The 15,162-nt window shown below is 42.9% G+C and overlaps 1 protein-coding gene across 3 annotated transcripts in view; it reads right to left on the bottom strand.

The window, feature by feature from the left end:
- Nucleotides 1–15,162, bottom strand: part of LOC138602270 (potassium/sodium hyperpolarization-activated cyclic nucleotide-gated channel 1) — an 85,235-nt gene that overhangs the window by 68,373 nt on the left and 1,700 nt on the right. For all 3 annotated transcript variants that reach the window (XM_069673717.1, XM_069673718.1, XM_069673719.1), the window contains exon 2: nt 8,500–8,923. In XM_069673717.1, the coding sequence (XP_069529818.1) occupies nt 8,500–8,923 (424 nt within the window). The remainder of the gene's footprint in view (nt 1–8,499; nt 8,924–15,162) is intronic.

Raw genomic sequence — 15,162 nt, 5'->3', positions numbered from 1 at the left:
ACTTAAAGACATCACTGTAGGCTCACTAAACTCACAAAAAACAGTGCTCACTAACAGCCCTACTCTAAACTACCTTAATTTAAAATTTCTGTTTGCTTTACTCAAATAGCTAATTTTGTTATTGCACTGTACTATAATATAAAACGTAGTGTATGCAACGGATAATTAAATCCGTTACTGTATATGGAGAAACACCTCTGAAGTTCTGTTTTGATGATCACACACAAAAGCAATAAGACTCTGTGCGTAGGTGCAGACAAACATTCACACCTCCACAGTCAGTGTGTTGACATTCTGTGTCTAAAGATGGCAGAGTTAAAAAGAGGTCTGTGGTCACGCTGTCACAGAATAGTGTTATTTTGTAGTTACAGCGAAGTCTCTTCTCGTGCTCCCACGCACTGAACTAGATACCAGGGTCAGTTGGCTCACATTTTCCCCCCTTTCAGATCAATTTACCAACCGAGCCGTGAATCACCCGCGCACCTTTGCTGCAGACGAGGTCTCCCTGCAGACTCTATAATTAAACAGATCACTTGCTTCTTGCTGTAGCAGATACGACCATACAAAAAATAAAACCGGCAGTTTAGAGGATAAATCTAAATTAGTGTCTTTTCAATGCAATCATTGCGTAGAAGTGACGCAGTCTGTTGCGTTCATGTTCACAGAAACAGGTTGTACTTTTGCACGACAGCTCCGTGATGCTGCTGCTGACGAAGTGAAACTGCACATAGGGGTTAGCATAGCTGCCACTTCCTACAGGCAGCTGCTAAGTGCCTCACACACATGAATGTACTTCTAATTGCATGCGAGAGATCGTGAAATGAATCACTGATTAAGGGAAGGCCCCAGCGTGATAGTATGTACACAGTGCCTCTGATTGGCAGACGCTCATGAAAATGACTCTTCGGGGCATATTTATACCACAAACCCATCATGATGACACAATGGCGAGGAGATGATGATACGGTTTCATCACCAGAAGCAAAGAACAGAAAGTGCATCACTCAGGAAACATACTGTATGTTTTTATCAATGGAGCTCAATTATACGATGCTACGGTAACATTACCTCATTTCCTGCTACTGTAGTGTGTTTGTACAGACGAGAGGATGGGGGAATGACTGCGTAACTCAGCACGTGTGAGTATCAAGTGTATCAAACGGTATCAAAGTACAGTCGACTCTGCAATATGACCAGACAACATGATACACTGCAGTATCTGTTTAATTAAAGAGGAAAACAAAGCCTGAACTGGACGGACAACGCGTCAAAGTACATATTATGTAATAGTCACTGTATTATGAAGTATGTACTTTAATAAATGTGTTTGAGTGAGAGTCTGTGCTGCTCTAACACACACAGACATGATGAGCTGAGGGGAAGATTTCTGTGTCTTAACTTTAATCACGAGCATCTCAAAAAGCTTAAGCTTAAAGCTGAAGCGTTCATCTTTTAAGAGTAAACAGGTTTGTCGATTATTCTCTATTCTCAGTTGTCATACATTTACCTTACACGGAGAATTGGGCAACACATGCTCAGTAATACCACATATATGAAAATGCAGTGCTGTAAAGATAAGCTTCACTGATTGTTTACTAACGAGCTTTAAACTGTAGAGAAACAGACAAATTGTGCCTGGGGCTTCAGAAAGGGTACGGGCTCCCCCGGGAGCTGGTGCGCTGCCACAACCCCAACCTGAGCCCTCGTCCTTGGGCTTGGGATGTGGTGGGAGGCCTGGTGGATGTGATGAGCCAGATGTGGCACTGGGAGCTGAGGGGATTCTCTACCCCAGTTTAAAAATGTTATCTACTTAGTCTGCGTATGCATTTTTTAATCAACATAATAATCCAAAATAAGTATCTAAAAGTAACTCCCGGTAACACAAATCATGAGCAGAAGTTGTGACTCTAAGGTCACTGGGATAATTAGCTCTGTATCTGAGCGGACATGAAATAATAAGAAAAAAACATGAGGGAAGCAGGCCGAGAAATGAATAGGGGCAGGGGGCAAAAATGCCCTTGAAAGATCAGAAAATTCCTGTGAAATTACACATGAAAGAGCAAAAAATGCCCCTGATAACTGTTCTCATTATTTTATTGAATTATTAAATACTGAACCATTTAATATGATCCCCTGCGGGCCAATATAGGTGAGTGTTAGAAACCTATGACTAGGATTTTTGTGCAGTTCTCTCTGTGTGGGATATAAGCAACCATCTAATATGAAGTACTTATAACCCCCTTGTGATCAATAAAGGATTCTCTTATCTTATTGGACCACATTAGGGCAGTGGAACAAATTGAAACACAACAATAGCATATTAGCAACATAAAGAGTTATGAACATGTTAGCAACATTCTGGCTACTTGATGAACGTAGGTCTAATATTCATTCTCCTTTTTGCTCTGTTTTGGTTTCCACCATCTCCTGATGGAAATGTCAACCAGTTTTCTTGGTAGTGTTCGCAAACAGAAAATAATACAGAGATATTAGTTAGCAGACATCAAACAAGTTGTGTTTTTGGACAACTGATGCAAATATGTCAAATGTTGACTCTCCTTTTTGCTCTATTTTGGTTTCCACCACCTCCTGATGGAGACGGTTTTCTTGCTAGTGTGTTGCACATGTTTGCAAAAAGATAATTATATAGAGGTACATTTAGCAGACATAAAGCAACTTTATCAATTATTAGGTCTTTAGTTTCTGAACAATTAGTGCATAAATGTCCAATATTGACTTTCCTTTTTGCTCTGTTTTGGTTTCCACCACCTCCTCCAGAAAAATATCTGGTGCTTAGGCTGCTTCTGTAAAAGCTTCACTATGTTCACCTGATAGTTGCTAACTCTATCTGTCTGCTAATCGGTGCTGGATTGATTTCATACAGTGGATGTTTTCCTACAAAATGCCTACTGAGGTTGAAAGGGGTTAATGTTGGCTATATTAGCAACAGAAACCGGATAGTTGAGAAAACAATGAGCTGAAAGATGCTAAAAAGTTCAATAGCGCTGAGTGGAACTGAAGGCAGGGGTTGATTCCACATAGAAAACAACTTGAGTAAAAGTTGCTCTAAAGAAACGCTTAAGACCATGTCAAAGAAGCAAAACAACATGCCCTTGAAAAATCATTACCCGGGGCACAAGATGCAGCTTACTCTGCATTTCTTCTTGCCCTTTCTGGCACACATACAAAACGCCTCCAACCCTTTCTGTAAGCGCACGATAGGGTGCAGGTTATACATTACAGAGCTACAGATACCGAACAGTAAAAACATGTTGATGTCACTAAGAATCACTTAAAATATTCAACTCAAGTGTTTAAATGGCCACAAGGAAACAAGAAGAGCTTGAGTTACTTCCAGGCGTGTAAACAGTGCACCAGCCTCTGTTTGGTTAGTGCCTGTTTAAATTGTGGTGTTTGAGCGCGAGGCGTATTTACTGCTCTGCATGACCTTCACACTGCATGCTGCAATTTCCCTAAGCACTGTGCATTGCAATAATTATGTGTGAGCAAACAAATGAATGCATGATTGAACAAACACACAGAGAATCATGCGTGCAGATAGGAACAGTAGCATCGCCTGTAGCACGTACGAAAGCTGGAGTCAGAGCCTGCAAAATCTTACCCGATTCTTAATACGTAGTAGAGCTGGTATTCGTATTCAGATTTATATACAGACGTCATTATTTGTCTGACTAATTGGCACAGCCAGATGGACTCATCTCATAGTCCTCTCTAATGAGTGACATTCGAGCGAGTTACTTAAATAAGATGCATCAGTTCCTCTGTGGCCGCTAATACTGTCGACACTCAGCTGTTTTAATAAGACCACAACACCCAGCCGTCACTTCCCAGCAGCACTGTCTGTAAAAGGTTCCTATTTCGGCAAAAGCAGGATTTAATAACAAAAATGAGAAACACATTCAGATGTTCATGATGACGACTATATTGACCTTGTTGATGTTGTTGATGATAACGCCCTGTGCACTGCCTGTCGGCACCAGTGTCCGGTCGCACTTGAAGCTGTTTGTTGACACTAACTGACTTTGTTCCCTCCTGTCCTGATCATTGCTTGTGTTGTATTAACTCTCATATGTACGTCGCGTCTGCTAAATGAAATTGTAACATTGTAAGATACCTTGACTTGTGTCCTGGCTGATAGCGATTTCCCCTTCGATACTAGTGCGATATTATATTTTAAAGGCTTTATACTACTCACCCTGTATGGACGTGATATAATTGCTATCATTGTTGTAGGGCCTGGCTCAGAACACTAAAGGAATTCTAACCTAAAAACAAGCTAAAAATCTAGAAACAAGCTAGGCTAACCCATCAACATCAGAGTGTACTAGCGACTCTCGGTGATACCAGGGCCAGCTCAGGCTAACGACTCACTCTTGATTAGCATGCTAATGAACTACAGAAGCTTATATTTCTAGCTCTGTCCACCAGTCAGTTTAGAACTGAAGAAGCCAAGTTGCCTTTTGGATTAAGCCTAGAGGCTAGGCTAACGTTAGCAGCAGCTTGGCTAGTGGCTTCTCGTGTCGTCCTGTGTCAGTGGATTTATACCATTAAACCTATTTATTACCAGTCTTATTACTCCTAACTCAATAAACAATCAACAATTTGGCCTTAAAATGTGTGATTTGAAAACACTTGCTGCCATTTTGCTAGCTTTGTAGCGCTACTCTTTTGGCTAGCAGCCCGCTGTTCTTTGCTGCTTTAAAGCAGAAGATGCTTGTGGTAAATTTCAGATTACTGTTGCTAATATAATATTATAATACAAGTATATTGTTATAGTTATAATTCATATCATTGCTGTGTAGGCAGCTGTGTCACAGAAGAAGAAACCAGTCGACTTTTCAGGGGAGGGGGCGCTAATGAGTTATGGTAGCATATCCTTGCATTGCCTGGTGTACTCGCTGATACCAAATATCGCATTAACACATTAAGCTAACTATTCAGAATCTTTCTAACCTTTGTATCACCTTAGTGTTTCATATACTCAGCAGGAAAACTCTCCTTCTGTCAGGTGAATGTGAAGCGTGTGGGAGTGTGAGGCCTGTGAGAAGGAGCTTTTGCCCGCTACAGACCTTTGACGTGTCTGACATGAAGATTTATGAGAAATATGGAGGAAAGGCTTTAATAGACAGTGTTGATGAACCAACAAATCTGACTTAGCCCAGTTCTGACTGTCCAGCCTGCGCTGATTAAATAACCGCAGATGGAGGGAAGAGATAGTGACAAAGTAAAGAGGAGGGGGGAGAGGGCGCACGACAGATGAAGGAATGACGGACACACAGGCTGGAGGATGATTTATAGTCCAAACTCGCAGTCTGATTAACTAACAGAGTCCATCCCAAAGCTGATGTAATGATGCTGCGCTGCTTGAAACCCATTATGATGGCAGGAGACTGCATTTGTCCCTCCATTACAGCGCTAATCCAGCATCCTACACCTAACATGTTACGACAGCTTGGAATTTTTCCACCGAGTGCCTTTCTCTCCTCTCGAGTTTCCTGTGGATGTGTCTGATTCACTACTGATTTATTATTCAGTGCGTCTCTTTTACGTGGTCACACAAAAATAACTGCGTTCAGTTTCTATACTGTCTCCTTAAGCATACTGGGGTCAGACACCACATCCAGAGACGGACAGAGGGCTAAAGGAGAGGAGGAATGATATGCCGTGAGAGTGAGAGCAGGCACGCGAGGAGGAGAGCCAGAGAGGGAAGAAACAGGCCGAGTTTGATAAGCAGAGAGACGAGCGGAGACAAAGAGGGATGACGGAGCGTGAGAGGAGACGAGCTGAGAGTGCAGGGCTGTAAGCTCTGCCGCTGTATCCGAGCATTTCTGACACTTCCCCACATACTGCACTGCCTGCCGCCCTGCATGCTCGCTGCAGAATTTCATTAACCTTGAGGCACTCGTCTATTTGCGTTTCTAACCTGGTCCATACCATCTCATCCTCCCACTGCGTACAGCTGTGCAAACTAGACAGCAGTGTAATATACTGTGCTGCCCCGTCAGGAATCTGTAATCAATTTCCCAATGTGCACGTCAAGATAATCCATATGGTTCTCACATTCAGAATATGTCTTCTTATATGTGTGTTTTATTCTGAAAATTCAGTTTATCTCTCGTCTGTTTTAGAATCAGCTGATTAACCTGCACCGTGAATCCGTGATGTCATCACTGAGCAGAGAGAAAGTGAAATCTCAGCAGTCACTGGATTAAAATAAACATGTGTAACTGCAATAAGTGCAAGAAAATAACATCTGTCATTAAGGAATGTATAAAAATAAGACTTTTATTGATTTATTTAAAATCTCTAACCGAGAAATTTGTATCTTTGTGTAGTAAATCTGATCATTTGTGAGGATTGTCTTCCTTTCTTTGTGGCTAAAACACCCTCAAATAATTTAGCAAAGCTTATAATCTCGAAGATTGTCTGTTAAGTCACTATGTAGCGCCGATGATGAAAGCCTTTGCATTTGCAGTACTAGTGTTATTAAGGACTAGGTGTCTGTGGCGAAATTCCCGGAAAAAATCAGAAGCGGCGCCCAGTTAGTGACGCATTTTCCTTCACCCAGCAGTGGTTGGTCTCCCAGAGAGGGTAGGCGGAGCTAAGCAGCTGCTTTTCCAGTCTCTGCAAGTGTTGCGAGTAAACAGTAATCTACTATGGCTGAACAAACAAAGAAAAGTTCGATGACTACAGATACAACTTCAAAAATAAATGAAAATCCAAAGAAAAAGAAACAAATTCGACGCTCAGATGAAGGCAAACAGTCTGAAAAGGAAAGCGACCGTCAGCGAGGAAAATCAAGAGTTACAACCGGAGCCAACCGTGTCTGGATATCCGGGAAGTGTTCTCCTGCAATTACCGTTTATCGCCATAGGTGCTGCCAAAGAGAGCGAACCTGAGATCTTCAAGATTATCACTTTAAGGGAAAAAAAACAAAACTCCTATTGATTAATCTAAATTTTCTAACAGAGTAATTTGTATTATTGTGTCGTAAATCTGATCACTTGTGAGGACTGTCTTCCTTTCTTTGCAGCTGAGACACCCTCACAAATTGAAATAATTTAGCTTGAGCACTGCTTCGTTGAAGCATGAATAATGCTTTTGTTTTGAAAATGCCACATTTTGCAAAAAGGCTAAAATAACACAGTTTAAATCAAACCCTGACAGAAAAAAATAAGCCACTATAAACCCTGTAAAAGTGGGCTGCCTCTTTGGTACTTAAGGACAAAGACAATCTTTCACCGCTCCATAAATGTTCACTGATCCAGAGCATGGGGGCCGGGAATTGGACACGCTGCACAATTTTACCATTAACATTAAGTTCTGGGCGGTAAAAGTTCTTGAGTATAGGTGTTGGTGTGCTTTTAAAAGCTTACGTTCACAGATGAGATTGCATATAGCATCTTTTTACAGTCATTTATGTTACTGTTAGAACATATATCTTATCTCCTTTCTGTTTCAGTCCCTCTTCTCAAGCTTCTCCTTTCACATGTCTTAGATGTTATGTATGATTCTGTTCTCTATTTTTGCACCTCCATTATTACTGACATGTCTTTGAACTATACAGCCTGTGTCCTCTAAAGAATATAAGCTCAGGTTGAGCCCTGACAACAACCCAATTTGCTTCATCCTGTGCAACAAACAGCACGGATAACAGCAGCGATAACAACAGGCATAAGGGACGGACAGGGAGCTGTGAGGCAAGGACGTTCAGGGCGAGGTGCGTTGGAGAGCGGCTACCTCATTATACACGACGGCGTTATGCTCGAACATTAATATTTTTATCTAAGCTTCAATTCAAATCAAGCGTAGTGTCTCTGTGCTTTTGGTCGTGATGTCCGAAATGCCGGAGTGGTTCGGTCCTGATATGGAGGAGCACAATCTTTCTCTCAATCAGCGTGTAATGAAATCGTTACCAGGAGAAGGAGAAGAGTGGAGCTTTGTTAAATAGTCTGAGTCAGGGAGTGCAATGACTCAATGGAGAGTAATAATGTATCACTCTCCGCTCTGTCCAGTGGGGTTTAACCTTGTGGATGTTCAAATCCTCAAGACTCATCTGGAACAACCACACCAACAATGAATCGACTACGTGAAATGATACCCTGAATCCTTATATACTCATTATATTGTCTGAATGAAAGGATTTTATTCTGAAAAACCGGAGGCAATTAAACGTGACTTCTGATTTTGAATTAATTTCACCCATCAGTGAGCTGAAACTGACGTTACCGGTTGTTATCCACAGATAAGCCTTCTGACCACTGATGATTGACAGCACCTATTAGTTTTATACGTGCTCAATCATATGTGCAGTAACCTTTCAAGGTTGTTACCGTGCGGCTGGGAAAAGCACCCAAACAGAGAGCCACCGAGCAGCACAAACACATAAACAACCGTAAAAATCATCATTTTCCTGCTCGCTGCTTTTAAATCAAAACTCTTTCCCTGCTCGTGATATACACCGACAGGTATACGCACCTCCTCCCACTGATGTATGTATCTGATGAGTCGGGACAGTCTCAACAGACGCAGAAGACTGAGGATCTTGGTGAAGCGGACGATTCGCAGGGCGCGGGCCGTTTTATAAACCTCCGAGTCAAAGCCTTTCTCCACTATTAAAAAGATATAATCCACTGGAATGGAGGAGAGGAAGTCCACTACGAACCAGCTCTTCAGGTAATTCATCTTGATGACCTTGGGGTCGAGGATGATCTCGGAGCTCTCCTCGTTGACGATCCCCGTCCTGAAGTTCATGACCAGGTCCACCAGGAAGATGGTGTCCGAGGCCACATTGAAGACCAGCCAGGTGGTGGTAGTCTGCTCTGAGAAGAAGGTTATTCCCACAGGAATGATGATTAGATTCCCCATCATCATGATGAGCATTATCAAGTCCCAGTAGAACCTGCGGAGCGACACAAAGGAATCAGTAATGCAAGGGGAGGGAACATGTTGTAGAAGGTGAATACAGAAGCATTTCCAAAGAATGTAATATACTTCTTTTCCTGCGAGTATTAACCCAAATCCTTTATTAATGCTGCAAGGCTAAAAGAGAGATTAGAAAGCTTTAAAGTTAAACTAAAGAAAGAGTCAGGAGGTCTGAAAGGCAGTGCCAAATCACAGTGGTTCTTTGAGGAAAATGCTAACATTAGCATGCTTACTTTAAATCTTTAAATGCAGATGTTAGCAAGTATAATGTTCACCATGTTCTCCATGCTATTTAAACCGGTAGCATGCTAACATTAGCTAAGTTTGGGGCTGTTAATGCTTGTGAAGGTGTTTGGTCGTAAACCCAACCGAACAATGTACTCTGAGGAGGGCATGACGACTTAACCAAACTGCATGACGATCCACCTGATAGTTGTTTGTGCATTTCACTCACACTTACAAATCTAACCTCACCGGGGTGCTAGAGGAAAAGTCACTGTGAAGTTCAAATGCTGTTATAACATCGCACTGCTGTGTTCCACGCTGTTAGTCATGTAAATACAAGGTGTCGGACAAAGCGTTATAATTTCACTGCTTCTTTATTGATCAGCAGCTGAGACAAAAACTTGATTGCTTTTACAGCTAGTGTTAGCACTCAACCACTTCTTAGCTAGCATTACCGTTAGCTAGGTAGTAATAGCTTTCCTAGCGTATCGTATAAGAGTATAAACCTGTAGTATTAGCATTGAGGCGCTGACTATTGAATGGTAATGTTAGCTAGAAAGGGGTTTTATGCTAACGTTAGCATTGCTAATGATAGCTAATGCTTTATAGGATGTTTTTACCCTGAAATTGTGGCCCAAGACCCCTCTGGATTCTGGATTTTCACTGACTGTTCAGTTGCGGATCAATCTAGCAGTTGTGAAATGTTATCATCGTACAACCTGGAACTAAACAGTATCTACATTATTACAGCATTTGAGTTTCCCACCCAATGTGTCACGTCTCAGGAAACATGGCCAAAGTGTCTAAACAACAATTATACAGATAAGCAGAAATCCAGCTCTGACATGCGCTCGTGTTGTTCTCAAATCTCATCTTCGTCTTTTGTAAGTCAGAGCCCAAAGTCAGCGATGATTCAAGGGCATCAAGAGACACGCTGCTAGGCGAGCACTTACTGTATGTATTCAGGGCCCTGTTAGAATGAGACCCTCTCATCCTCCCTGACTGTGTTAATGTCCCTGCCCTCTGTCTTGTGATGAGCAGAGTCAGAAGTGATTCATCAGCACCCCGCTCCGCTCTTTTCACCACGTGTCCTGAGCCTCGATAAAGGCCGGGCAACCATGAATGAAAATAGATGCTTTCAGGAATCCTATCTCATGCTGAAAACTCTCCACTGACGCCATCCTCTCTGCCTGACTGCCTGTTTCTGCTCTGCCTTGCTGCTGATGTTTGAGGATAGAAATGGACTGGCTGGCTGGTTGGCAGGCTGCCTGTCTGGCTGGCAGAGCGGCCACACAGTAATGGATCTGTTTGAACGAGTTAAGATGGGGCCTTGGCTTTATAAATATCCACAGATCATGTGTCCGATAATTGTCTTCGCTTCGGCTACACAGCGGCCATCTAGGTGGTTCAGAATATCCACTATAGGTATTTTTACACCAGCAGGCATTGAACCGGGGCCTACAGAGTGGCCTCTTCAAATAAAGAGCCTTGACTTAACGCCCTGAGTGGGACATCAAAGCACAGAACATCTTTGTATCATTTGATTCAATCCATTCCTCTTGAGTTAAAATGGAAGCGAGTATAACAATGAGCACGCACTATTGTCGAGCTTTCAGTCTCCTGACGCTGTGATCTGACAGGCCGGGAACTTTGTGCTATTTATGTTTAAATGTTTCATAAGAAGCTGCAGTGGATAAAACCATTATAATCCATCTCTTTAACTGCTTCATAAGAACTAAACAGTCATTATAAAAAAACTATTCATATCCGCTGTGAAACACCACGAAAGATAAAATGAAACCATGATTATAGAGACAGTTTTAGGGACCTTTTCTCATTCATGGGAAATAAAACAGTCAAAAAGTGTTGATTTGACAGAAATTAACTTAAGAAAAGTACTATTCGATCATATCTATTGATTGCTGAGATACTAATACCCCTTTCCCAACGAAAGTAGCGCATTGACTCAGACCAGACCCAGGAAGACCCGCTTATAGATGCCGATTGTCTCTTTTCCCATTGCCAGTGGAGTATACATCTGTCTCTTTTCTGCCGCGTCACCGTCTGACGTCACAAACGCACCAGAAACAGGGTTAGTAACCAGTGAAGATGTTACGGTGGTTCGGTCTTTATTGTAACTATTACTCATTCAGTCTGTGTATCACAGTTGGCGGGGACAACTTTGGAACGATGTTGGAGCGCTGCTCGGACGGAGACGGGCGGAATTTGTAGCTGAGATGGCGAGGGGTCGCAGAAGTTACCGACGGAGCATAGCATCGCGCCGGAAAGGGGGGCGGAGATTAGCGTGTCGACCGGGGTTTTGTGTTCCCATCAATGCCGATCGGAGCTGAGGCCCGGGTCTACTGCAGAGTCATGTGACCCGGGTCTGAATGCTGATTGTAACCTTTCCCACTAAGCAAAAAAGCCGTGTTTGAGCGGGTTTTTTGGCCAGTGGGAAAGGGGCTTAAAATAAGTTAGTTATGAAACGTATTGTCATCCTGATTTGAAGATGGCCGACAAAAGTTAGTCAAATGTATTCACATGAATATGATCCGAAGCTTTGTTTTGAAAATGAGAGCCCACAGAGTGCCCACATCTCTGAGACATTTCCATTCCTCTGATGGCTTGAGTAGGTGGTATTTATACTGTGCATGACCTCTAAGACACCCACTCATCCGATGAATAAAACATTGTTTCACTTCTGGAATTAGAAAATGGGAGACTAGGAGCCATGCTGCGTTAGACAGACTGTGTTTACAAAGTTCAAAGTTTAGAGAAGGATCTGTGAGAAAGGGAGAGCGTTTCAGACGTTTGAATGCTAAATGATGCTTATTTTAAGGACAGCTGCACCCTTTCTGTTTTAAAGGGCCAGTCACAAAGCTTGACAACAACAGCTCTGAGACTCTTGCTACATCATTGTATTCAACCTAGCTCCGCTTAAACCGGTAGCTGTGAGAAGTACGTCCAGCTGCAGCTCTTTGTCAGTCACCAGACCCTTGACGTATCCAAAGCACGAGCTTTGAGCTGTAGAATCCCCACTAAGCAAAGATGATCATACTACAGCTACCACACCTTCACCTCAAAGCTCTGGCTGAGGTGGTGGACTCATTATTAAGGGTTCAGTCCCGCTCCAAATCAAGCCGGCTCATTCCTTCTCGTAGGTTTCCTCCCTACAACAAGTGCTCCATCATAATCAATGCCAGAGCTCTCCTGCCAAGCAACAGAGGGAACCCCACACGATGTTACTCAGCACAGTCTGACCCTATCCAATCTGCGATACAAAGAGCAGGATGTGGGATGTACGCAGTGAGAAAGTATGGACTTCGGATCAAACAAAGGGAGTATGATAGGGTGAATCATCACATCTGAAAATCCGTCTTCCTGCGCAGAGAAGCGTGATTAAATCTGAGGCTTCTAAAAATTGGACTCCTCAAATTTCAGGATGTCATTTTAAAAGGATAAAACTGTAATTTTAAACGACCTGAAGAGGTCAACAGGAAGAAAACTACCCCGTAATTTCCTGCACAAGACATTTAAAGTGGCGGGCCAAATTTAAAAGGCAAGAAACGTCATTGTGAGAACATAATAACAGCTGTGTCGAATTTTAACTATGATTAGATGTTGCTGTGTAAAGGCTCAGAGCGCACCCGTAGCGTCCTGGACGAACAGACGCCCTCTTCAAAACACTGAAAGAAAAGAGGACCACAAAGGCCTCTCCTTAGCATAACCAGAGGAGTATGAGGCCGTGCATGAGGCCTCTCTAAAAATCTATGAATAATGAATATTACTAACCTGCCATTAAACTTTAAGCAGCCACTGTGTACAAAGAATAAGTCGCATATTGAGTTTCAGACACTCCCACAGAGTGATATAAAGCCCACGTGAATGGCGGTGTCATTCAGGGACTGTACTTACGTAAGAGGTTTCATCAAAGGGCCGTGCTGTGTTTTATGTGGTCATGTAGGTTCTGACGCAGTAAATGTTTAATATATGACGACAAATAATTAGGTTGGCGAGCTGAGCCCGTAAGTAGAGGAACAGGTTACCCTTTTAAGCCACAGTACGAGGTGACCTGGCAGGCAAAGTGTACCCTTCACCTCCATCATTTATGCACCAGCAGGATAGGTAGCTCGAAGCACTGGGACGTAACCTCGCAGCACTGTAGCACTTTAAAGCGAAGAGGCAATCTCTCTGGTATAGGAGGGCTGGGTCTTTAAAGCGGCTGGGGGACAAGGACCGCCGATGAAAAAACGGCCTTTGGAAAATGTCATGTGGAAGGAGCCTTAGGGGGCCTGAGTTAGTGAAACAGTTTCCAATACAGCAGAAGTAAAAGGGCCGATCTCCTTGAGCTTGGATTAAATCACTAAATCCCCATTGATGGCCCAATTTCTCTCTTATTTTACATATTAAGGATGTGCTTTAAGACACGCAGTGATTTTCCATTTTACCCCAAATTCAACCACCGTCCTACAGAAGATGAAGCATGCAGCTGGGCCACAGACACAGCCCATAAACTTTAGACAAATGATTATTGCTGGATGGATTAATAAGTGTAAAAAGGTTCCCAGTTTTGCCAGTTTTCTGTCAAACATTGAGGAGTTATCTTGCAGATATGCCAAATTCCTCTGTCATTAACTGTGTCCCAATCCACGGGCTGCAGCTTTCAAAGGAGCCGACGGAGGACGCTCCATTCGTCGCCTGAAATGAGACGTCTGGTCAACGGAGGATTTCCTGTTTGCGTCACCAGCTGCTCCCGCCCTTACTGTTGTGTCACCAAACGCCGCTCTTGTTGCCTAGCAACAGGTAGCTAGCGGGCTAACTTGCTAGCATAACTTATAAGTTCATGTATTATTTTAAAGATAATTTGTTTCATGGGCCCTTTCATTTTTATAAACGTGTAACACTAGCTTTTCGATTGAGTTGAAAGCAAAAACCTTTACATTTAAAGTCTGTAAAGTGCGCCATCTCGTTTGAACGGACGCACAATGAATCTCGGGATATGTTGGGCCGCGAAGGATGCACCTGATGGATCCTTCGCAGCCCGGGAAACAGAGGAAGCATTTGTCGGCCGCATCTTAAGGAGCCTTCGAATTTGGGACAGCTTTTGACGTGCTTCTGTGACGCAATCTGCCTTCAACTACGGCCTTCAAAGGATGCAGCCCCTGGACCGGGACACAGCTATTGTCTAAGTATTAATTCTCTGCTGTCAAAAACATATTATTTGGGACATAAATGACCGCTATAAGAAAGCAACTTCTCTTGCTTCCTTCTTCTCTGCTTCCTGCTTCCACATGTTGAGTTTTTAAACACTGATATTAAGGTTGTATTGGTGACTTCCTGTTTCTTTTCGATTACCTTTTACGTGGTACAAGCCATTAACAGAAATCTACCACACCCACACATGTGCTTTTATTCATACGCTTGTTCTTCATGTGTTTTTGGTTGAAACTAAACAACTAAAACAAAAGAATCCATATCCCCAAATTGCTCAGCTCCTACCCTTTAGTCATTTTTAGAGGGGGCGATCTTCTTACATAATTGTTTTCAGAGACTGTTAAGCCCATTGACTGTTGTGTTGGGCTTTTAATCCATGCCCACTGTCATTGTACATCTGCCTGTGCAGATGGGCGTGTGCATATGCCTGTGCCTTTGTTTGGGTGGGTACAGGATAGTTAGGATTAATTATACGGTGAGTGCACTTTAGAGCTGTCGTAAAGCAGTTCATCATTGTTTTGCAGTAATCTTGTTTATGACTGAAAGGAAGGTAAAGCTACACAGTCTCTCAGGCCAACTATTATTCAGCAAGCAGAGTTAGACTCCGGCCTGCTCTGAGTTCAGCACCACGGACAGCTCCATGTTAGAGTCAGAGGGGCTCAACATGCCCCGGCACGTTACATGTAGCCTCAGTGGAAAAAACGGAGATGATTGTCACCATCAAGCTGTGTCAGGGGACACTGGTGCACAGACTGGGCCAGATGAGATGCTTAATTG

Source organism: Semicossyphus pulcher, unplaced genomic scaffold, assembly GCF_022749685.1.
Source record: "Semicossyphus pulcher isolate SPU_LCO1_2020_fin unplaced genomic scaffold, fSemPul1.0.p SCAF_22, whole genome shotgun sequence".
NCBI lineage: Eukaryota > Metazoa > Chordata > Actinopteri > Labriformes > Labridae > Semicossyphus > Semicossyphus pulcher.
Note: the sequence above shows the minus strand (reverse complement) of the source record. Positions and strands in the feature narration are given on the sequence as shown.